Here is a 23,894-nt window from a genome sequence, read left to right as displayed (position 1 = left end):
CTACTCCTCACGGTTTAGGGCCCCTAAAATGCCAGGGCAGTATAGGAACCCCACAAATGACCCCATTTTAGAAAGAAGACACCCCAAGGTATTCCGTTAGGAGTATGGTGAGTTCATAGAAGATTTTATTTTTTGTCACAAGTTAGTGGAAAATGACACTTTGTGAAAAAAACATTAAAAATCTATTTTCCGCTAACTTTCGACAAAAAATAAAATCTTCTATGAACTCACCATACTCCTAACGGAATACCTTGGGGTGTCTTCTTTCTAAAATGGGGTCATTTGTGGGGTTCCTATACTGCCCTGGCATTTTAGGGGCCCTAAGCCGTGAGGAGGAGTCTGGAAATCAAATTCCGCAAAATGACCTGTGAAATCCTAAAGGTGCTCATTGGACTTTGGGCCCTTTAGCGCAGTTAGGGTGCAAAAAAGTGCCACACATGTGGTATCGCCGTACTCGGGAGAAGTAGTACAATGTGTTTTGGGGTGTATTTTTACACATACCCATGCTGGGTGGGAGAAATACCTCTGTAAATGACAATCTTTTGATTTTTTTACACACAATTGTCCATTTACAGAGATATTTCTCCCACCCAGCATGGGTATGTGTAAAAATTCACCCCAAAACACATTGTACTACTTCTCCCGAGTACGGCGATACCACATGTGTGGCACTTTTTTGCACCCTAACTGCGCTAAAGGGCCCAAAGTCCAATGAGCACCTTTAGGCTTTCACAGGTCATTTTGCGGAATTTGATTTCCAGACTACTCCTCACGGTTTAGGGCCCCTAAAATGCCAGGGCAGTATAGGAACCCCACAAATGACCCCATTTTAGAAAGAAGACACCCCAAGGTATTCCGTTAGGAGTATGGTGAGTTCATAGAAGATTTTATTTTTTGTCACAAGTTAGTGGAAAATGACACTTTGTGAAAAAAACATTAAAAATCTATTTTCCGCTAACTTTCGACAAAAAATAAAATCTTCTATGAACTCACCATACTCCTAACGGAATACCTTGGGGTGTCTTCTTTCTAAAATGGGGTCATTTGTGGGGTTCCTATACTGCCCTGGCATTTTAGGGGCCCTAAGCCGTGAGGAGGAGTCTGGAAATCAAATTCCGCAAAATGACCTGTGAAATCCTAAAGGTGCTCATTGGACTTTGGGCCCTTTAGCGCAGTTAGGGTGCAAAAAAGTGCCACACATGTGGTATCGCCGTACTCGGGAGAAGTAGTACAATGTGTTTTGGGGTGAATTTTTACACATACCCATGCTGGGTGGGAGAAATAACTCTGTAAATGGACAATTGTGCGTAAAAAAATCAAAAGATTGTCATTTACAGAGGTATTTCTCCCACCCAGCATGGGTATGTGTAAAAATACACCCCAAAACACATTGTACTACTTCTCCCAAGTACGGCAATACCACATGTGTGGCACTTTTTTGCACCCTAACTGCTCTAAGGGGCCCAGAGTCCAATGAGTACCTTTAGGCTTTACAGGGGTGCTCACAATTTAGCACCCCGCCCACTTGCCAGGACAGTTAACAAACCCCACAAATGACCCCATTTTGGAAAGAATACACAACAAGGTATTCCATGAGGGTAATGGTGAGGTCATTGAAAATTTTATTTTTTGTCACAAGTTAACGGAAAATGACACTTTGTTAAAAAAAAATAAAAAAAAAAATTCTGCTAACTTGTGACAAAAACTAAAATCTTTTATGAACTCACCGTGCACCTCACATAATACTTTAGGGTGTCCTCTTTCCAAAATGGGGTCATTTGTGGAGTCTGTCCTGGCATTTTAGGGTCTCTGCAATCATTACATGTATGGCCAGTATTAGGAGTTTCTGCTATACTCCTTATATTGGGTATACAAGTAATGCACTCTGGGCTGAAAGGAAAAATGAACGGCAAACATACCTTGCTCCCCATCAATGGCAGATCTTCCTCCACATCAATGGCAGTGATAACCTCAGGAGAGAGACACCCCGTGCCACCCTGCACTCAGGGTGAGCCACCAACTTATGTGACTGGGCCTCAGAACTTTAGTATACAGCATTATGCCTGTAGGATACAGCAATATGCCTGCCAATAGAGATGACTCTGTGTGGCATTAAAGCATCATCATCGGCCCAAATCACATATAAACCGGGGGTGTCCACACTCAAGGGAAATTCAAACATGCCGTCTTATATCGCCAATCCAGGACAGATCAGCAATATCAAGCATGGAAACCGATCCTTCTTCCCACTTTTATGCTTACCCGTTTGGTCTTCAAGCTTACCTCTCCTCTCCCTGCGACAATGTGCAAAAGACCACTGAGTGTGTGCCTACTCCTGTGTCTGGAGTTCCCTAGGTTCTAATAGTGTACCTGCTCGTGGTACCTCTCAAAACACGGCCCTACGCATAGGCCAGGCTGGTCAGGACAGCGGGGACAATAAAAACTGGTGTCATTCCTTCTTCCAGTCCTGCTGCAGACACGACAACGTTTTCTTCGGATGCGTTGACCTGGGGCACACGGAATCTGATAGGCGTAATGCCTACCATGCAGTCGGCTAGTTGCATCTGGGGGGGGGGGCCTGGCACCTCCTGGATACAGGATGTCCAGAATGATCTGTTCCTGAAATTGGAGGAAAGATCCAGTTCTCCCAGCCTTACTGTAGAGAACAAAGCTGTTGTAAACTGCCAATTGAATCAGATAAAAAGACACTTTCTTATACCAGCGTCTTGTTTTCCGGGTAACTAAATAGGGCGCTAACCTCTGGTCATTGAAGTCCACCCCTCCCATGTTGACATTATATTCGTGGACGACAAGGGGCTTTTCAATGACCTTAGTTGCCCGTTGAATTTGGACAGTCGTGTCTGTGTGAATGGTGGACAGAAAGTAAACGTCCCTCTTGTCCTTCCATTTCACCGCGAGCAGGTCTTCAGTACGCAAGGCGGCCCTCTGCCCCCGTTGAAGTCTGGTGGTAACGAGCCGTTGGGGGAAGCCCTGGCGACTAGGCCGCGCAGTGCCACAGCATCGGATTCCTTCTAACTTTAAGTGCTGAAAGAGGGCCACACTTGTGTAATAATTGTCCACAAAAAGATGGTACCCCTTCCGGAACAAGGGTGACACCAAGTCCCACACAACCTTTCCACTGCTCCCCAGGTAGTCAGGGCATCCGACCGGCTCCAATTTTGAGTCTTTTCCCTCATAGACCCTAAAACGACATGTATAGCCTGTGGCCCTTTCACAGAGCTTATACAGTTTCACCCCATACCGGGCGCGCTTGCTTGGGATGTACTGTTTGATGCCAAGGCGCCCGGTAAAGCGTAAGAGGGACTCGTCTACGCAGATGTTCTGTTCAGGGATATAAGCATCTGCAAATGTTGAGGACAGGTGGTCTATGAGGGGCCGAATTTTGTGGAGCCGGTCATAAGCAGGGTCTCCCCTTTCAAGACAGGTTTCGTCGTCGTTGAAGTGCAGGAAGCGCAGGATGGACTCAAATCGTGTCCTGGACATGGCAGCAGGGTACAAGGGAACATGATGTACTGGGTTCGTAGACCAATACGACCGCAATACATTTTGTTTCATTAGTCCCAAGTGAAGGATAAGGGCCAAAAAGATTTTAATGTCGGAAACTTGGACTGGTTTCCACCCGAAAGGCTGGGCATACATGCTCTCCGGGTGCTCGGTGATGAATTGTGTGGCTTTACGATTGGTCTCAACCACAATTAAGTCCAGGAGAACCTGGGTGATGAACAGCTGCAAAAAGTCTAGGGCCGTTCCTAGATGAGCTGTCGCCACCTGGACTCCAGACTGGGCGGTGAAAGGGGGCACTACGGGTGCGGCGGAATCAGGGGATTGCCAATCTGGTTGTGCCAGCACCTCTGGGAGTCTATGGGTACTACGGGCCCGTCTTCTTCTTGGTGGCTGCGACGGGGGTACTACTGCACTTGCCACCGTACCAGTTTCCACTTCCATGCTGACGCTCACCACTTCGTCAGGGTCTACGGAAGCACTGGCACTAAGTCCAGGAGATGCTGCGCTGCTGGTGCCTGCCTCACCAAGAAAACTATCAACAGCGCTAGCACCACCCTGCTGCCCTTGAGGCGGATCCTGCGCCACCTGCGGTCTAACGACTTGGGGTCTGGTACGCCTGGCTGTAGCCGGGACCATAGCCTCGTCATCAGTATCGGTCAGGGAACCACTGCTTTCTACAGGTTCAAAATTGGACCCGGAAGATTCGACGGATGATTCTTCCCAAAAGAACTCATCCGACTGGTCCATATACCTGTATACCTCGTCATCGGAAAGCCCCCTTCTTGCCATTTTGGATTGCTAAATTTATGGGGTTTTCCTCCGAGACTACCCAGAAAAAAAGAGCACCTACCTAGCAAAAAGGGAGTATTTGAGAGGTATTGGGGTTGGTGGGAAGTGGGGTCTCAGAGGCAATCAAACAATCACGGGACAATCAAATCCAATTACAGCACAATCGACTCCAATCACAGCACAAGCAGATCTGATGCACTCGGAAGGTGATGGGGGGAGGGTGGGATTGGGTGTGGCGGGAAGTGGGGTCTCAGGCAATCAAACAATCACGGGGCAATCGAAGCCGATCACGGGACAATCAAATACAATTACAGCACAATCGACTCCAATCACAGCACAAGCAAATCTGATGCACTCGGAAGGTGGTGGTTGGAGGTGGTGGGGGGAGGGTGGGGTTGGGTGTGGTGGGGGGGGGGAGGGTGGGGTTGGGTGTGGTGGGAAGTGGGGTCTCAGGCAATCAAACAATCACGGGACAATCGAAGCAGATCACGGGACAATCAAATACAATCGCAGCCCAATCAAATACAAGCGCAGCACAATCGAATACAAGCGCAGCACAGTCAAAAACAATGCACTTGGACGGTGATTAGGGGGGGGGGTCTGAGGGCGATTTGAGGGAGTGGGGGGTTGATCAGGAGCCTGCACGGGGCAAACTTGAGTCCTGATCTGATGAGAGGCAGACACAGGGGGTTACTGATCGCAGATCAGTTAGTGATTGCTGGGGAGGACAGATGTAAACAAAGAGCAGGGGATGTAATCAGAAGGGGGGTATGAGGGCAATCGAGGGCCTGGGCAGGTGATCGGTTACCCCCGCGGGCCAAGGGGTGATGGACAGGTGATAGACAGGTGATCAGAGGGGGATCAGAGGGGGATCAGAGGGTAAGGTAGCTGTATACAGATGTATACAGTATACAGGGGGGTAGTCTGGGATGGAGTCTGGGGGTGATCTAAAGGTAGGGGGGGGGGATCAGGGGTGACTAGGAGGCAGTTAGGGACCTAACGCAGGGGATAGCGTTTAAAGTTAGTGATAGGTGGGGGGGTTGGGGTTTTTAAAGGGGTGCAAGGGTGCTGGCAGGGGTCTGCTGGGGTGATCAGGGGGGGTATGAGGCCTGGGGTGGGAGATCAGGGGGGCTGTAGGCAAAAAAAACGTGTGTGCTGTATACTCACAAAGTGCTTCCTCCTCGCTAGTGGTCTCTGCAACAATGAGACCACGAGGCGAGGAGGAAGCACGTATAAGGCACTTTGTTTACTTAACAAAGTGCCTTATACATTCTGATTGGCCCATTGTATGGATTCCTCCGCTCGCCGGCTCTGCTAAGTGGCCGGCGAGCAGAGGCAAAATGCCAGGCTTCCGACTCCCGGCGGAGGATCGCGTCACGGATGACGCGATCGCTCCGCCCACGCCCATACAAGGACCGCCGCATTTTGTCTATACGGCGGTCCTTGCGGCGTCAGCTTCCCGGCCGCCATTTGTCTATACGGCGGTCGGGAAGTAGTTAAAGGACTTACGAGGCCAAAATCGTTAAAGTCAAGTACCTGGAAGATGTTTAAATGCACAGAGGATGCTGTCTGCGCCCTCCGTGCAGTTCCGCCGGGTCCCCTTCCTGAAATCGCCCCCGTGCCGATCGCGACCCCACAGGCTGGGTCGGGCTCTCATGCCGCTCCTAATATGGCCGCCGGAGCTGGCCGCGGCTGCGCAGTCCGCATTGCCCCGAGTGCGGCTGCGACCCGGCCTGTGGGGTCTCGATCGGCACGGGGGGCGATTTCAGGAAGGGGACCCGGCGGAACTGCACGGAGGGCGCAGACAGCATCCTCTGTGCATTTAAACACCTTCCAGGTACTTGACTTTTTTTAACGATTTTGGCCTCGTAAGTCCTTTAAAGTGTCCAGCTTTCTTATTTCAAAAAGTTGGGAGGTATAACGCTACCCATAATGCCTAGCAGTGATTGGCCGCTGCTTATATGGCTGCTTGACTACAAATGCCTGCTGGCCATCTTGTAACAGAAGGAGTAAATTCTCACTCATACTAATTACGGCTGTCACACTAAAACAAGAAATGTGAGCTTTATTATCCAAGAAGAAGATACAAGTGATAAATGACAAGGAAATGTGCAAAAACATCCTCATTAAACTTTACACAGATGGAGTTACATCTTGTTGTTGTTTTTATGTTTTGCCCAGACCCCCTCGTTCAAGTGACATTTTATGTTTGTTAATAACAGAACTCAATTCACATTTAGATATTAAAATACTTCTGGGAAGCGGGGTTTTTTGTGTGTGATTTTTTTCAGCATGGCAGTGTAGTGATTCGCACTCTCGCTTTTTCAATGCTGGGTCCCTGGTCTGAGTCTGGGGCAGGTCACTATCTGCATGGTATTTGTATGTTCTCACTACTTTTTGACTGTGGTAGAATTAGATTGTGAGCTCCTCTGAGGACAGTCAGTGACGTTATGTACTCTGTAAAGTGCTGCAGAAGATGTCAGTGCTATATGAATACATAATAATAATATGGTGGGACATTAGACTATGACTATGGTAGGATTAGATTGTGAGCTCCTCTGGGGACAGTCAGTGACATGACTATGTACTCTGTAAAGTGCTGCAGAAGGTGTCAGTGCTATATAGATACATAATAATAATATGGTAGGACATTAGACTATGACTATGGTAGGATTAGACTGTGAGCTCCTCTGAGGACAGTCAGTGACATGACTATGTACTCTGTAAAGTGCTGCAGAAGGTGTCAGTGCTATATAGATACATAATAATAATATGGTAGGACATTAGACTATGACTATGGTAGGATTAGACTGTGAGCTCCTCTGAGGACAGTCAGTGACATGACTATGTACTCTATACAGTGCTGCAGAAGATGTCAGAGCTATATAAATACATAATAATAATATGGTAGGATAATACACTATGACTATGGCAGGGATTAGAGTATGTGCTCCTCTGAGGACAGTCAGTGACATGCCTATGTACTCTGTAATGTGCTGCAGGAGATGTCAGTGCTATATCTATATACAGTATATAAAATCGGATGTGTGTGTGTATGTGTGTGTATGTGTGTATGTGCCGCGATCACTCGAAAACGCCTTAACCGATTTGAACGAAACTTGGTACACAGATCCCTTACTACCTGGGATGATAGGTTCTGGGGGTCTCGCGTCCCCCCTGCACACCTGGGCGGAGCTACAAACAGCAAATCACATTTCACCCATTAAAGTCAATGGAAAAAAATGGAAAAGGCTGCCATTCTCACAGTAATCAAGCCAGAGTCCCCACACTTGGCACAGCTGGTCACTTGGTGACCGAGGTTACAAATCCAGGAAACGTGGGCGGAGCATAAAACAGCCAATCAACTTTTAGCCATTCATTTTAAATGGGAAAATGTAAACTGCAGCCATTCTTAGACTGTAAATCGCAGGGTGTTTAAACTTTGCACACTTGGTCACTGGGTGACTGGGATTAATATTCAGGAAAGTGGGTGGGGCCTACAAAAGCCAATCAAAATTCACCTATAGATTTTCTAGGGGAATATTTTAACTGCTGCCATTCTTACAACTGTTAATGGCAGAGGCTTCAAACTTGCTACAGTCAGTCTTTGGGTGACTGGGGTCAAAATTCACAAAAGGGGCGGGGCCACAAACAGCCAATCAGATTTCCTTGGTGGATAAACTGCTTCCATTCACACATTTTTGATGCCAGGAACCTGAAAGCTCACAAACTTGGTCATTGAGTGACTGTGTGTCCAGGTTACAAAAAGTGGGCGGAGCCAAAAACAAATTTTACTAGGAAAATATAAACTGTAGCCATTCTTACGCCGTTAATGGCAGTGTTCTCAAATTTTGCACAGTTGGTCACTGGATGAATGAGATTAAGAATTTGGAAGGTAGGTGGAGCCTACAACAGCCAATAAAAATTCACCTTTCGGTTTTCAAAGGGAATATTTAAGCTGCTACCATTCTTATACTGTTAATAGCAGATGCCTCAAACCTGGTACAGTTGGTCACTGGGTGATTAGGGTTCATATTCAGAAAGGGAGCGGAGCCACAAACAGCCAATCAGATTTGTTTATTTTTCAATGGGAATATACAAAGTATTGATACCAAGGACCCCAAAGCTGATAAACTTGATAATTGAGTGACTGTATGTCAAGGTTAGAAAAAGTGGCCGGCGCCAACAACTTAATTTTTTACATGGCAGGGTTCCCAAACTTGACACAATTGGCCACTGGGTGACTGGGATTAATATTCAGAAATGTGGGTGGAGCCTAAAAACAGCCAATCAAAATGTACCTATTGATTTTCAAGGGGGAACATTTACATTGCTACCATTCTTACACTGTTAATGGAAGGGTTCTCAAACCTGATACAGTCAGTTATTGGGTGACTGGGGTCCGAATTCACTAAAGTGGGTGGAGCCACAAACAGCCAATCTGATTTTTTTAGATTGATTTCAGCCATTCTGTTATTGGCAGGGTTCTCAAACTTGACACAGTTGGCCACTGGGTGACTGGGACTAATATTCAGGAAAGTGGGTGGAGCCTACAGCAGCCAATGAAAATTAACCTTTTGATTTTCAAGGGGAATATTTACATTGCTCCTATTCATACACTCTTAATGGCAGAGGCCTCAAATCTGGTACAGTCAGTCACTGGGAGACTGGGGTTTAAATTCTGAAAAGGGAGTGGGCCAAAACAGCCAATCAGATTTGTTTAATTTCAATGGTAAAATGCAACTTATTGATGCCAAAGTCCCCACAGCTCATAAACTTGGTCATTGAGTGACTGTATGTCAAGGTTAGAAATAGTGGGCAGAGCCAAAAACAACTAACTTTTTACATGGGGAAATTCTTACACTGTTAATGGCAGGGTTCTCAAACTTGACACAGTTGGTCACTGGGGGACTAGGATTAATATTCAGAAAAGTAGGTGGAGCCTACAAGAACCAATCAAAATTCACCTATTGATTTTTAAGGGGAATATTGAAACTGCTGTCATTCTTACACTGTTAATGGCAGAGGCCTCAAACCTGCTACAGTCGGTCATCAAGTGACTGGGGTTCAAATTCACTAAAGGGGTGGAGCCACAAACAGCCAATCAGATTTGCTTTTTTTGGATAAACTTCTTCCATTCACACAATTTTGATGCCAGGAACCCAAAAGCTCACAAAATTGGTCATTGAGTAGTGACTGTGTGTCAAGGTTACAAAAAGTTGGTGGAGTCAAAAACAGATTTTTCTGGGAAATTGTAAACTGCAGCCCTTCTTCGCTGTTAATGGCAGGGTTCTCAAACTTTGCACAGCTGGTTACTGGGTGACTGGGATTAATATTCAGAAAAGTGGGTGGAGCCTAAAAAAGTTCACCTGTTGATTTTCAAGGGGAATATTTAAATTGCTGCCATTTTTATACTGGTAATAGCAGATGCCTCAAACCTGCTACAGTTTGTCATTGGGTGACTGGGGTTCAAATGCTGGAGAGGGGCAGAGCCACAAACAGCCAATCTGATTTGTTTAATTTCTATGGGTATATACAAATTATTGATGCTAAAGACACCAAAGCTCACAAACTTGGTCATTGAGTGTTTGTGCGTTAGGGTTAGAAAGTGGGTGGAGCCAACACCAGTCAAATATATACCCGGGCAACGTCGGGTCATCAGTGGGTGGAGACAAATACAAATGTCACTGGGAAAATGTAAACTGCAGCCATTCTTACACTGTTAATGGGAGGGTTCTTAAACTTTGCACAGTTGGTCACTCAGCGAATGGGATTAATAATCAGAAAAGTGGGTGGAGCCTACAAAAGTGTATTAAGCTTCACCTATTGCTTTTCAAGGGAATATTTAATTGCTACCATTCTTGCACTGTTAATGGCACAGGCCTCAAACCTGGTACAGTTGGTCATTGGGTGACTGGGGTTCAAATTCAGAAAAGGGGGTGAAGCCACAAACAGCCAATCAGATTTTTTCATTTCAATGCAAATTATCGATGCCAAAGACTACAAAGCTCACAAACTTGGTCATTGAGTGTTTGTGTGTTAGGGTTAGAAAAAGTGGGTGGAGCCGACACCAGCCAAATACATACCCGGACAACGCCGGGCAATCAGCTAGTATTAAATAAACATGTCCGCCTCCATATCCGTCTCACCACAGGTTTCTCTGTAGGCCGGTTTGACAGGTTTTTTTGCGTTGCGGTGGTACTTCTGCCACATCAGAGAGCAGAGTTCGCCGACAGGGTCATATGCGATGCGCCGCACTCCCAGCGATTAAATTCCTGCATCGCCCATTAACTCCAGTGATTACCGCACAACAGAATTCATACGGTAACATTCTGCCTACTTTGCGTTGGCTCGGCTGCGATTTGGAAGCTTCTGGTGTGACGCGGCAAGTGTGCAAGACCCCATACACTTGCATTGCAAGGGTAAAAGGGGTCTTAAACAGAGTCCGAGGTGGGCTAATGAAATGAAAAAATGTAGGTACCTGATCCGGGGGGCTGAGCCAATCAGGTAGCTGCAAAAACCGCCGCTCCTGTGTCCTCCTTTCACTTTCTTGACCTCTGGGTCATGACGTGGAATGGGAGACTGTGCGTCTCTAACGGTCTGCAGGAGGCGTGGCCATGGAGAGAACTGCCCAATGGCAGCTCTGGAAACCCTGCAGGAACAGGGAATCCCTCTCCCTGTGTTTTCCTCCGAGATAGCGACAAATATTGTTGCTGATCTCGGGGGGCTATAGCGCGGCGGTGTGGGTAGAGATCGGCAGGGGGGGGGGACACACAGATGCATGTTCTCTGCCTCCTGACATGCCACTGTCTCCCATCCGCCCCCCCATGGAACCGCCTCGGGTTCTCTTTAAAGATGAAATATAGTTTCAAGGAATATTTTATTGCTTCTGAAATGGATGGGGAATGCAGAGCGGAATTCATTTAAACAGCAAAGTCCCCGTTATCTGGAGCTCAGGCAACTGGAAGTCTCAACTAACTGGCATGCCTGAGGGTATAGTGGATTTTGGAGGCATTAAAATACTTACCGAGCCTCCAGTGATGTCTTGTAGTCTCCCTGCAGCTCCCAGCAGCTTGCTGGTGCCGTGCATGTGAGCTGGTGTGTCACCTGACCGACCAGATGGAGAGACAGGTGACACATTGGCTCACATGCACGGAGGACGCCGGAAAGCTGCCAGGAGCCCGCTAGGAACTGCAGGGAGACTACAAGGCATCACTAGAGGCTCAGGGAGTATTTATGGGGGGGAGGGGTTGTGCTTTTTCATCCATTGCTCAAGCATCTGGAAAGCACATGTATCCGGCATCAGGTGGCCCCCGCCATGTGCCGGATACCAGGGTCTGTGCTGTATATTTACTGCTTTGTATTAGATGCGGTTTGTGGTCACCGTGCATCGCATCTGGCGGCTCGGCAACTGCCCTGCCACCACGTATGCACTGTATAACGAGAGCTGATGTATATAGAGTTCATTAATATTCTGTTTTCCTTCCCTGCAGAACTTAGCCTATGAGATCATCCTGACATTAGGACAAGCGTTCGAAGTCGCATATCAGCTCGCACTGCAGGCCAGGAAAGGCGGCCACTCCTCGACACTTCCAGAGAGCTTCGACAGCAAGCCTACAAAACCCATCCCCAAACCCCGCGTCAGCATCCGAAAGCCAACGGTAAGCCAGCAGCACGCCCCCGGGCACCGCCCACCGCAGGAAGAGGAAGCGTGTGACACCAAAAACCTCTGCAGCCAATCAGGGCATCACTTGTAGCTCTTCTGGGAGGGGAACTTGCAAATTCCTTCTGTTTAACTCAGCATCTAAATATGAAAATATATAAAATGAATCTCCCCATAAGAGATGTTCATAATAAATTGTGCCATTGGGGGCAGGGCCAGTTCTAGGTGCAGTGGGCTCACTCGGGGAAAATTAACCTGAGGGTCCCCCTGATAAGAGCTCCGCCCCCCCAAAGCGGCATTAGGGGCTGCCAAATTCTCCTGACACCCCACCAGGGCCTGTCAGGTCCCACTGCACTGCAGGAGTCCAGGGGCAATTGCCAGGGTTACCCCTATGGTAGGACAGGAGGGGACAGGGGTTGAGGCTGCTCCTCTGGCCCCACATCCGTAAGAAATTTTCCATGTTCCCCAAGGGAAAAACTGGAGGGTGCAGCAGATTGAGTGTTGCTCGCCTCTGACCGCCGCAGTGCATGCCGGGAGATGTAGTTTGTTTATGTGAGTACATCTCCCAGCATGCACTGTGGTACTTGACATTGCCGGTAGATGGTGAATCCCATGCAGACGGATGTGGGGTGGAGGACTAGAGAAGCAGGTAAGTAATGATAACCACCCAAACCCTCTCCCCCACTGATAATACTTATCGAATCTGATGGTTGATCGGCCACTAAATCTAGAGATGTATGGACATCTTTGAAGGACACCCGAAGCAAAAATAAAGTAATGAAATAAACGATTGTATTTATCTTCCTTCTCCTAAAAATGACTTTTTAAGGTATTCCACAGTTTTATTTTATTTTTAAATCTACTCTAAGTTTTAACTGTTTTATTGTTTTTGCTCAATGACACATTCATTGAAGAATGCCAGAGCAAAAAAACCTATGAACTATTGAACCTTTTTATCTCTTTCCTGCTCTCAGTAGCCATTTTCTGCTAGTAAAGTGTTTTATAGTTGGAATTTCTTATCAGTGAGGTTCACACTGTAGTCACTTCCTGTCTGAGTCAGCCACTTACATATCTGATATTTAACTCTTTCAGGCAGAGAAAGAAAAAAAGGAACACAGCATAGTTATTAGTGTGCTAGGCACTGTACATACACATGTCTATCTTATCATGTCACATGTCACCTCGGGTATCCTTTAAGTATTAAGCTGTATCTCTGGCATCTGCATAGAAAACCTAGAGAAGGCACATTTTTAGGGTAACATCAGTGCCACCCCTTCCCCCCCCCCCCCCCCAATTAATCACATCACATGATCTGTCGATGTACAAAGGCAGATGATCTCAATGCAAAATTTGTAAAGGTATCTGAATCGTCACTCCCCTTATCTTGCTGACGATGGAGGTGCAGCTTACCAGTGGTGTAGCAATAGGGGATGCAGAGGTTGCGACTGCACCAGGGCCCTATGACCAGAGGGGCCTACTGGGGGCCCTCGCTCAACCACAGTATTCGCTCTTCAATGGTGCAGTGCTGGTAATGATGACTTTTATATGTGCTTTGCATAATGGTAATCAATTAACAAACTGTTCCCCACCTCTCATACTGTGGATGTCCCCTCCCCTGCTTACACCTCTCATACTGTGGATGTCCCCTCCCCTGCTTACACCTCTCATACTGTGGATGTCCCATCCCCTGCTTACACCTCTCATACTGTGGATGTCCCATCCCCTGCTTACACCTCTTATACTGTGAATGTCCCCTCCCCTGCTTACTCTTCTCATACTGTGGATGTCCCATCCCCTGCTTACACCTCTCATACTGTGGATGTCTCCTCCCCTGCTTACACCTCTCATACTGTGGCTGTCCCGTCCCCTGCTTACACCTCTCATACTGTGGATGTTCCCTCCCCTGCTTACACCTCTCATACTGTGGCTGTCCCCTCCCCAGCATACACCTCTCATACAGTGGATATCCCCTCCACTGCTTACACCTCTCATACTGTGGATGTCCCCTCCCCTGCTTTCACCTCTCATACAGTGGATGTCCCCTCCCCTGCTTACACCTCTCATACTGTGGCTGTCCCCTCCCCTGCTTTCACCTCTCATACTGTGAATGTCCCCTTCCCTGCTTACACCTCTCATACTGTGGCTGTCCCCTCCACTGCTTACACCTCTCATACTGTGCATGTCCCCTCCCCTGCTTACACCTCTCATACAGTGGATGTCCCCTCCCCTGCTTACACCTCTCATACTGTGGCTGTCCCCTCCCCTGCTTTCACCTCTCATACTGTGAATGTCCCCTTCCCTGCTTACACCTCTCATACTGTGGCTGTCCCCTCCCCAGCATACACATCTCATACAGTGGATGTCCCCTCCCCTGCTTACACCTCTCATACTGTGGATGTCCCCTCCCCTGCTTACACCTCTCATACTGTGGATGTCCCATCCCTTGCCTACACCTCTCATACTGTGGATGTCCCCTCCCCAGCATACACGTCTCATACTGTGGATGTCCCCTCCCTTGCTTACACCTCTCATACTGTGGATGTCCCCTCCCCTGCTTACACCTCTTATACCGTGCATTTTCCCTTCCCCGCTTACACCTCTAATACTGTGCATGTCCCATCCCCTGCTTACACCTCTCATACTGTGAATGTCCCCTGCCCCGCTTACACTTCTCATACTGTAGAAGTCCCCTCCCCCGCTTACACCTCTAATACTGTAGAAGTCCCCTCCCCTGCTTACACCTCTCTTACTGTGATGCCCCCTCCCATTCTTACACCTCTCATACTGTGGATGTCCCCTCCCCTGCTTACACCCCTCACACTGTGGATGTCCCCTCCCCTGCTTACACCTCTCATACTGTGGATGTCCCCTCCTCTGCTTACACCTCTCATACTGTGGATGTCCCATCCCCTGCTTACACCTCTCATACTGTGGATGTCTCCTCCCCTGCTTACACCTCTCATACTGTGGCTGTCCCCTCCCCTGCTTTCACCTCTCATACTGTGAATGTCCCCTTCCCTGCTTACACCTCTCATACTGTGGCTGTCCCCTCCACTGCTTACACCTCTCATACTGTGCATGTCCCCTCCCCTGCTTACACCTCTCATACTGTGAATGTCCCCTCCCCTGCTTACACCTCTCATACTGTGGATGTCCCATCCCTTGCCTACACCTCTCATACTGTGGATGTCCCCTCCCCAGCATACACGTCTCATACTGTGGCTGTCCCCTCCACTGCTTACACCTCTCATACTGTGGATGTCCCCTCCTCTGCTTACACCTCTCATACTGTGGATGTCCCCTCCCCTGCTTACACCTCTCCTACTGTGGATGTCCCCTCCCCTGCTTACACCTCTCTGACACTGCAGCAGTCCCCTCCCCTGCTTACACCTCTCATACTGTGGATGTCCCCTCGTCTGCTTACACCTCTCATGCTGTGGATGTCCCCTCCCCTGCTTATACCTCTCATACTGTGAATGTCCCCTCCCCAGCGTACACCTCTCATACTGTAGATGTCTCCTCCCCAGCTTACACCTCTCATACTGTGGATGTCTCCTCCCCAGCTTACACCTCTCATACTGTGGATATCCCCTTCCCTGCTTACACCTCTCATACTGTGGATATCCCCTCCCCAGCATACACCTCTCATACAGTGGATGTCCCCTCCCCTGCTTACACCTCGTCACTCCCCTTATCTTGCTGACGATGGAGGTGCAGCTTACCAGTGGTGTAGCAATAGGGGATGCAGAGGTTGCGACTGCACCAGGGCCCTATGACCAGAGGGGCCTACTGGGGGCCCTCGTTCAACCACAGTATTCGCTCTTCAATGGTGCAGTGCTGGTAATGATGACTTTTATATGTGCTTTGCATAATGGTAATCAATTAACAAACTGTTCCCCACCTCTCATACTGTGGATGTCCCCTCCCCTGCTTACACCTCTCATACTGTGGATGTCCCCTCCCCTGCTTACACCTCTCATACTGTGGATGTCCCATCCCCTGCTTACACCTCTCATACTGTGGATGTCCCATCCCCTGCTTACACCTCTTATACTGTGAATGTCCCCTCCCCTGCTTACTCTTCTCATACTGTGGATGTCCCATCCCCTGCTTACACCTCTCATACTGTGGATGTCTCCTCCCCTGCTTACACCTCTCATACTGTGGCTGTCCCGTCCCCTGCTTACACCTCTCATACTGTGGATGTTCCCTCCCCTGCTTACACCTCTCATACTGTGGCTGTCCCCTCCCCAGCATACACCTCTCATACAGTGGATATCCCCTCCACTGCTTACACCTCTCATACTGTGGATGTCCCCTCCCCTGCTTTCACCTCTCATACAGTGGATGTCCCCTCCCCTGCTTACACCTCTCATACTGTGGCTGTCCCCTCCCCTGCTTTCACCTCTCATACTGTGAATGTCCCCTTCCCTGCTTACACCTCTCATACTGTGGCTGTCCCCTCCACTGCTTACACCTCTCATACTGTGCATGTCCCCTCCCCTGCTTACACCTCTCATACAGTGGATGTCCCCTCCCCTGCTTACACCTCTCATACTGTGGCTGTCCCCTCCCCTGCTTTCACCTCTCATACTGTGAATGTCCCCTTCCCTGCTTACACCTCTCATACTGTGGCTGTCCCCTCCCCAGCATACACATCTCATACAGTGGATGTCCCCTCCCCTGCTTACACCTCTCATACTGTGGATGTCCCCTCCCCTGCTTACACCTCTCATACTGTGGATGTCCCATCCCTTGCCTACACCTCTCATACTGTGGATGTCCCCTCCCCAGCATACACGTCTCATACTGTGGATGTCCCCTCCCTTGCTTACACCTCTCATACTGTGGATGTCCCCTCCCCTGCTTACACCTCTCATACTGTGGATGTCCCCTCCCCTGCTTACACCTCTTTTACCGTGCATTTTCCCTTCCCCGCTTACACCTCTAATACTGTGCATGTCCCATCCCCTGCTTACACCTCTCATACTGTGAATGTCCCCTGCCCGGCTTACACTTCTCATACTGTAGAAGTCCCCTCCCCCGCTTACACCTCTAATACTGTAGAAGTCCCCTCCCCTGCTTACACCTCTCTTACTGTGATGCCCCCTCCCATTCTTACACCTCTCATACTGTGGATGTCCCCTCCCCTGCTTACACCCCTCACACTGTGGATGTCCCCTCCCCTGCTTACACCTCTCATACTGTGGATGTCCCCTCCTCTGCTTACACCTCTCATACTGTGGATGTCCCATCCCCTGCTTACACCTCTCATACTGTGGATGTCTCCTCCCCTGCTTACACCTCTCATACTGTGGCTGTCCCCTCCCCTGCTTTCACCTCTCATACTGTGAATGTCCCCTTCCCTGCTTACACCTCTCATACTGTGGCTGTCCCCTCCACTGCTTACACCTCTCATACTGTGCATGTCCCCTCCCCTGCTTACACCTCTCATACTGTGAATGTCCCCTCCCCTGCTTACACCTCTCATACTGTGGATGTCCCCTCCCCTGCTTACACCTCTCATACTGTGGATGTCCCATCCCTTGCCTACACCTCTCATACTGTGGATGTCCCCTCCCCAGCATACACGTCTCATACTGTGGCTGTCCCCTCCACTGCTTACACCTCTCATACTGTGGATGTCCCCTCCTCTGCTTACACCTCTCATACTGTGGATGTCCCCTCCCCTGCTTACACCTCTCCTACTGTGGATGTCCCCTCCCCTGCTTACACCTCTCTGACACTGCAGCAGTCCCCTCCCCTGCTTACACCTCTCATACTGTGGATGTCCCCTCGTCTGCTTACACCTCTCATGCTGTGGATGTCCCCTCCCCTGCTTACACCTCTCATACTGTGAATGTCCCCTCCCCAGCGTACACCTCTCATACTGTAGATATCTCCTCCCCAGCTTACACCTCTCATACTGTGGATGTCCCCTCCCCTGCTTACACCGCTCTGACACTGCAGCTTTCCCCTCCCCTGCTTACACCTCTCATACTGTGGATGTCCCCTCGTCTGCTTACACCTCTCATGCTGTGGATGTCCCCTCCCCTGCTTACACCTCTCATACTGTGGATGTCTCCTCCCCAGCTTACACCTCTCATACTGTAGATGTCTCCTCCCCAGCTTACACCTCTCATACTGTAGATGTCTCCTCCCCAGCTTACACCTCTCATACTGTAGATGTCTCCTCCCCAGCTTACACCTCTCATACTGTAGATGTCTCCTCCCCAGCTTACACCTCTCATACTGTGGATGTCCCCTCCCCTGCTTGCACCTCTCATACTGTGCATGTCCCATCCTCTGCTTACACCTCTTATACTGTGGCTGTCCCCTCCCCAGCATACACCTCTCATACAGTGGATGTCCCCTCCCCTGCTTACACCTCTCATACTGTGGATGTCCTCGGAAGGTTTGATGTGCCATATGAATTGTTTTTATACTTTTTCTGCCCCTAGGCCAAATGTGTTGTAACTCCCCTTCCTTGTGCAGCATCGCCCCTCCCATTCCATGTGCAGCCCCCTTCCATGTGTATCCATTTACTGCAGCCCCTCTTTTTCTTGAGCAGCTGGCATAGACATCAGCTTCCTTTTTCATGTGTTGATCCTGATTTTCAGCCTCCTCCTTCATATGCATCAACCTCTTTCTCATGATTGGCCGCTCCCTTGGGCTGCAGCCACCCAAGACCTGGGCCTTTGGGGGCATTTCCAGAAATACGGCCCTGCTAGCTACTCCACTGCAGCTCACTATGCTGTTGTCAGCTAGACTCGAGAGCCAGATGAAAGGGTAAAAATAGAAAACATGAATAAAAAAATAAAGATATCACTTTGATACTGACAGCTTACATCACTTTTAATTAAACCTAGCATTGGTTGTCATCCTTAAAATGTAATGGCACGGAGGCAGTTTACATCTGTGTATCCATTAAAAACATGTCAACGTTGTCAAGTCTCGTCGCAAAGAGAAAGATTACCCTACATAAAACCTCCCGGGCCACGATTTGGCAGGACTGCCTGACGTATTTCTCATCTTTCAGCGGAAAAACGCTCTCAAGGACAACCGGGGACATTTACAGATAATCTATTTTTTATGCATGTTACAGGGACGTTTCATGCATTTTAAAGGGCCCATTTTCAGGGAGTGTCTCTAAAGTACCATATATACCCGCATATAAGCCGACCCTCAACTTTTGCCTCAGAAATCAGGAAAAAGTCATTGACTCGCATATAAGCCCCCTCCCCACTATAGCCCCCCCCCCCCCATAGGATAGACAGCTGTGCCTTAAGTATGACGAATCCCCCCACATAGTTATAAATAGCCAGATGTGCCCCCTGTATTACGCATCCTTCCATAGCCAGATGTACCCCTTGTATTAGGCAGCCCAATAGCCAGATGTGCCCCTGTATTAGGCAGTCCCCTATTGCCAGATGTACCACCTATTAGGCTTCCTCCATAGCCAGATATGCCCCCTATATTAAAAATCCCCCCATAGCCATATGTGCTTCTCCACTATAGCCATATGTGCCCACTATATTAGGCATTCCGCCTACTTAGCCAGATGTGCCCCCAGTATCTCCCTATATTAGGCCCCCTGTGTCTCCCTATATTAGGTGCAGTAGATGCTCTCCTCCCCTCCCCCATGCTTGCAGAGTGTGCAGTAGTGGCTTACCTATCAGCGCCGGGGCTGTCTGCCAGGAGATATACCGCTTTGTGAAAGAAGCTGTCTGCGTCCCAGCCGGCAGCTCCGTGCCCACAGGAATGTCCCCGGCCACTTGTACGGGATCACAGCAGTAACATCAGCGCCGGGGTATCCTATTCCGCTTGTGAGACACGCACACTGTGTACCAAGACGCCACTAGAGGGCGTCATAAAGATGAGACAACGTGAGCGTCACATGCTGAATAGGAGACCCCGGCACTGACGTCACCGCTGCGATCCCCTACAAGTGGCCGGTGACATTCCTGTGGGCACGGAGCCACCGGCTGGGACGCAGAAACCTGCTTTCACACGGCGGTATATCTCCTGGCAGCATACTTAATGCAGACGGCCCGGTGCTGCCGCTGATAGGTAAGCCACTACAGCACGTTCTACATACTTCATGCAGGCAGCAAGGGTCCCCGGCCGCTCCACTCTGCAGACAAGCAACCACTGCCGGGGGCTAGGACACACAGGCACTGACAGACATCTCCCGGCAGCATATGGAGGGGGAAAGGGGTGACACAGCCACACATGACTCGCATGTAAGCCGAGAGGGGGACTTTTGAGCACATTTTTTGTCAGTACAAAAATATACTAAACCTGGTGCATCCATGTTCCAGGAACATCTTGTAGATGTTCTCCTCCAATTATTGTGTCCTCCTGTTCCCCCCATGTGTCCTCCTGTTTCCTCTTCTGTGACCCATGGTTCCCCTTCTGTCCCCCGTGTCCTCCTTTGCTTCACCCGTGCCCTCCTTGGCCTTCCCTTCCGTACTCCTTGCCTCCCCTTCTGTCCCTCTGTGTCGTCCTTAGCTCCCCTTCTGTCCTCCTTTGCTCTTTCCTTCCCCCCGGTTTCCTTGACTCCCCCCACCCCTCCTGGTCTCCTCCGCCCTCCCCATGGTCTCCTCTGTTCCCCGTGCTTGAACACATTTAGTGGCAGCGTGGCTCACCTAATCGTGTCATCAGCAGAAGCCGGCACTACGGGAACAGTGAAATAGAGGAGAGGTCTGTGATCGCCGCTGGAACTGTGGATTACTTGAGCTGCTGTGGCGCTAATTGAGTTTATGCACGGCGAGGACACAGGGGACACTACAGGGAGTCCACAACACCGCGATGGTTCGACGGTTCAAATCAGCGCGCATTCCTAAGTTGGGGACTCTCTGTATTTGGCATATAAGAGGCAGAAACGTTATCTCCTCGTTTTGCTTATATTCTGAAAAATACGATAATCGCTACACTATACAGGGTTCCTGTGCTTTCTGTGTTTCTTTTGTTCTTCTGGAAGGGTCTTTAGACCATCTTGCGAGTTTATTGTAGAATGTTAGCATTGGCAAGTATGTGCTGCCTATCCTTATCGTATTCTAATCTGTTCCCAAAAATTCCACCCAACAGATAGATCAATCTGACCAAAAGACGCTCGCCAACCTGCCGTGGATTTGTGAGCCAGGACAGGAGAAACGAGGGATCAGCACTAAGTATGAGACCACCATCTTTTAAAAAAATCCAGCGGTTCCATCTCCTTGGTGTGCCTTCATACATGGGCCCACAAGCATCGACCACTCAGACAGCGGCCTGCTCTCAAGCGCAGTAGAACAAGCCTTTGGCGCGGACCGTCCAGCATCCAATAGAAGCGCCAGTTCTCCAACAATATTTCAAATACTGCCAAGTAAAGGAACCTTATACATTTTTTTGACAATTTTTTTTCTCTCGTAATTCTCTCGATCGCAGTGTTTTGCTTTTTTTTTTTCATCATTTTCATTTTTTTTATTTGTTTAGACTTGGATTTGGATTTATTGAAAAAGGAAAAAAAAAGAAAAAAAAACCCTAATTCTTCATGTAAATTTTGTTCTAATAATTTCATTTGACGGTTGGTTTGTGGCAGTAATATCATCAACAGCCTCCTGAAGCAGTATTAGGACTAGCGGTGTAATTACGTACTACAAATAAAAAATAAAAAAATATATTAAAAAAAAAAGAAATGTCAATAATAATATTAATAATAATAGAACAGAACATTGAAACTGCCAAGAAATCGATTAATTTTTATGCACAAACGCATCTTTCTATCTATTGTATGTGATTTAATTACGTACTCAATCTTTCGGAAGGAATTGGGTTTGCAACAATGTAAAGAATTCTTTGTATAATATTTTATAGGCTATTGAAGTTGAAGCCTTGTTATTAAATTGTAAAAAAAAAATTCTATTACTGTATCCATAAAGAATACGATATTGTCAGTAAAATGACACAAAAAGATGTCTGATTGCAGTTGACTTTTTATTGAATGTATTTATTTCACTTGGCATACCGTAGATGATGGTTTTGGATTAGATTTTTTTTCTGGGTGGGGTTTGGCCTCTTGATACTGGTTATTGAACGCTGTATATGGCCTGGAACCCACTGAAATCCGCAAAACGCAACCGCTAGCGTTTTGTCTGAGCGGTTTGCAAGCGGATTCATGCGCGTTTTCGGTCGCGTTTTGCAACAGTGTATTTTTTTGCTCAGCGGTTGTGTAGCGTTTTGCGTTTCGCGTTTTTATCCTGATTGGTCCTGTGAATTATTTTTAATTTTGGTACAGTGTGCTGAACCGCAAAACGCTAGCAAAACCGCTCAGTTTAGGTTTTGCTGAGCGTTTCTGCTAGCGTTTCAATACTTTACAATGAAGCGCTAACGCTCCCAAAATGCTGCAGGTCCTGCGTTTGCGTTTCTGGGAAACGCAAATGCTCCTGTGGAAGTTGCCCCATCCATTAACATCAGCTGATCGTTTTGGCAAAACGCTAGCGTATCGCAGCGCTGCCAAAATGCTCAAAAAAACGCTCTTGTGGGTTCCAGCCCTATGAGTTTAGAATGACCAAGAATTTCCTTAATTATAAAGAACAAACCACAAAGCAGCCAATCTATCCACACAGGCAGCACATGTGTAATCTACTCTGCGCTGTGCAAGGCTTTGTTCAAATCTAAAATCGCAATTGCTGAGGCCAGCGTTTTGCGATTTTGTGAATGATTTTTTTTCCCCCTCCCGGCACATTTTTTGTAAAGTGCTTTTCTAAGCACTTTTGCAGAGCGATTCTGTTTTTTCACTTCCTGGCTTCAATGTATTTATTCATGAAAGCGCAAACACAATCGCTGCATAAAGCGATTTTGTAAGCGTTTTGCGCTTTTCCTATACCTTCCATTGTAGCAAAATCGCCCTAAAAATGGTAGAGGCAGCGCTTTGCTGACAAAGCGCGCTGATATGAACGATCCTATAAGGATTCATTGCACAAGTGTTTTTAGGGCGATTTTGAAAATCGCCGGCGCAAAAAATAGGCGAAAACGCCCTAGGTGTGAACTAAGAGCTCAGCCGCACTATAAGCGCTTTTCTGAGTGCCTTGTGATTGATAAGCGCTTTCTGAGCGCTTTTTAAAAATTGCTCCCATTCACTTTCATTAAAATCGCTGTAAAAATTGCTGCGTGTATGCAAAAAATTGCTGCGATTTTTATGCAATTTTTAATGCAATCTTAATGAAAGTGAATTGGAGCGATTTTTAAAAAGCGCTCAGAAAGTGCAAATCAATCACAAGCGCTCAGAAAAGCGCTTCTAGTGTGGCTGAGCCCTAACTCTGTGAGCAGCAAAGAGCTAGAGAACTGAGATGGGGGCCAGGTTGCTAGGTATTTTAAATATACTTATTGCAAAAAATAAATACATTTACTATCTACTTCCAAAATAATACTAATAATATTTAACAATTTCATACCAAAGGCTATTTTAGCATTCCCGCCAATAACCATCTTCACCTTTCAGCTCTCCTCCCAGTCATTTGGCTATAACTTTATCACTGCTTATCACACCAGAATGATCTTGTTTTTTTTTCGCCAAAAATTAGGGTTCTTGTGGGGGATATTTATTACAGTAATTACTTTATTTTCCATGCATTTGAAAGGGAAAAACAATATGCTATTTCGTCAATTTTAACCACTATAGTTTTAAAATAGACAGTGCTACTGTAGATAGCTCGGGGGAGGGATATTAGTTGCTTAGGGGGAGGGTTATTAGTTGCTTAGGGGGAGGGATATTAGTTGCTCGGGGGAGGGTTATTAGTTGCCTGCGGAAGGTTATTAGCTGTCGGGGGGGGGGGGGGGAGTGTAATTAGTTGCGGGGGGAGGGGGAGTTATTAGTTGCCCACCATTGGTTCATTGTGGACCGATGAGAGTCCTCCCTGTTGCTGTGTGCTAGCTA

At 47.9% G+C, this 23,894-nt stretch overlaps 1 protein-coding gene across 2 annotated transcripts in view; it reads left to right on the top strand.

Annotated features, from left to right (window-relative positions):
• Window positions 1–21,828, top strand: part of LOC137561759 (ankyrin repeat and sterile alpha motif domain-containing protein 1B-like) — a 145,559-nt gene extending 123,731 nt beyond the window's left edge. For both annotated transcript variants that reach the window (XM_068273109.1, XM_068273108.1), the window contains exons 7-8: window positions 11,808–11,975; window positions 21,068–21,828. In XM_068273109.1, coding sequence (XP_068129210.1) covers window positions 11,808–11,975; window positions 21,068–21,172 — 273 coding nt within the window. In that variant the 3' untranslated portion in view covers window positions 21,173–21,828. The remainder of the gene's footprint in view (window positions 1–11,807; window positions 11,976–21,067) is intronic.
• The last annotated feature ends 2,066 nt before the right edge of the window (window positions 21,829–23,894 follow it).

Source organism: Hyperolius riggenbachi, chromosome 3 (genome assembly GCF_040937935.1).
Source record: "Hyperolius riggenbachi isolate aHypRig1 chromosome 3, aHypRig1.pri, whole genome shotgun sequence".
Lineage (NCBI taxonomy): Eukaryota > Metazoa > Chordata > Amphibia > Anura > Hyperoliidae > Hyperolius > Hyperolius riggenbachi.
This window is presented reverse-complemented; position numbering and strand designations above follow the sequence as displayed.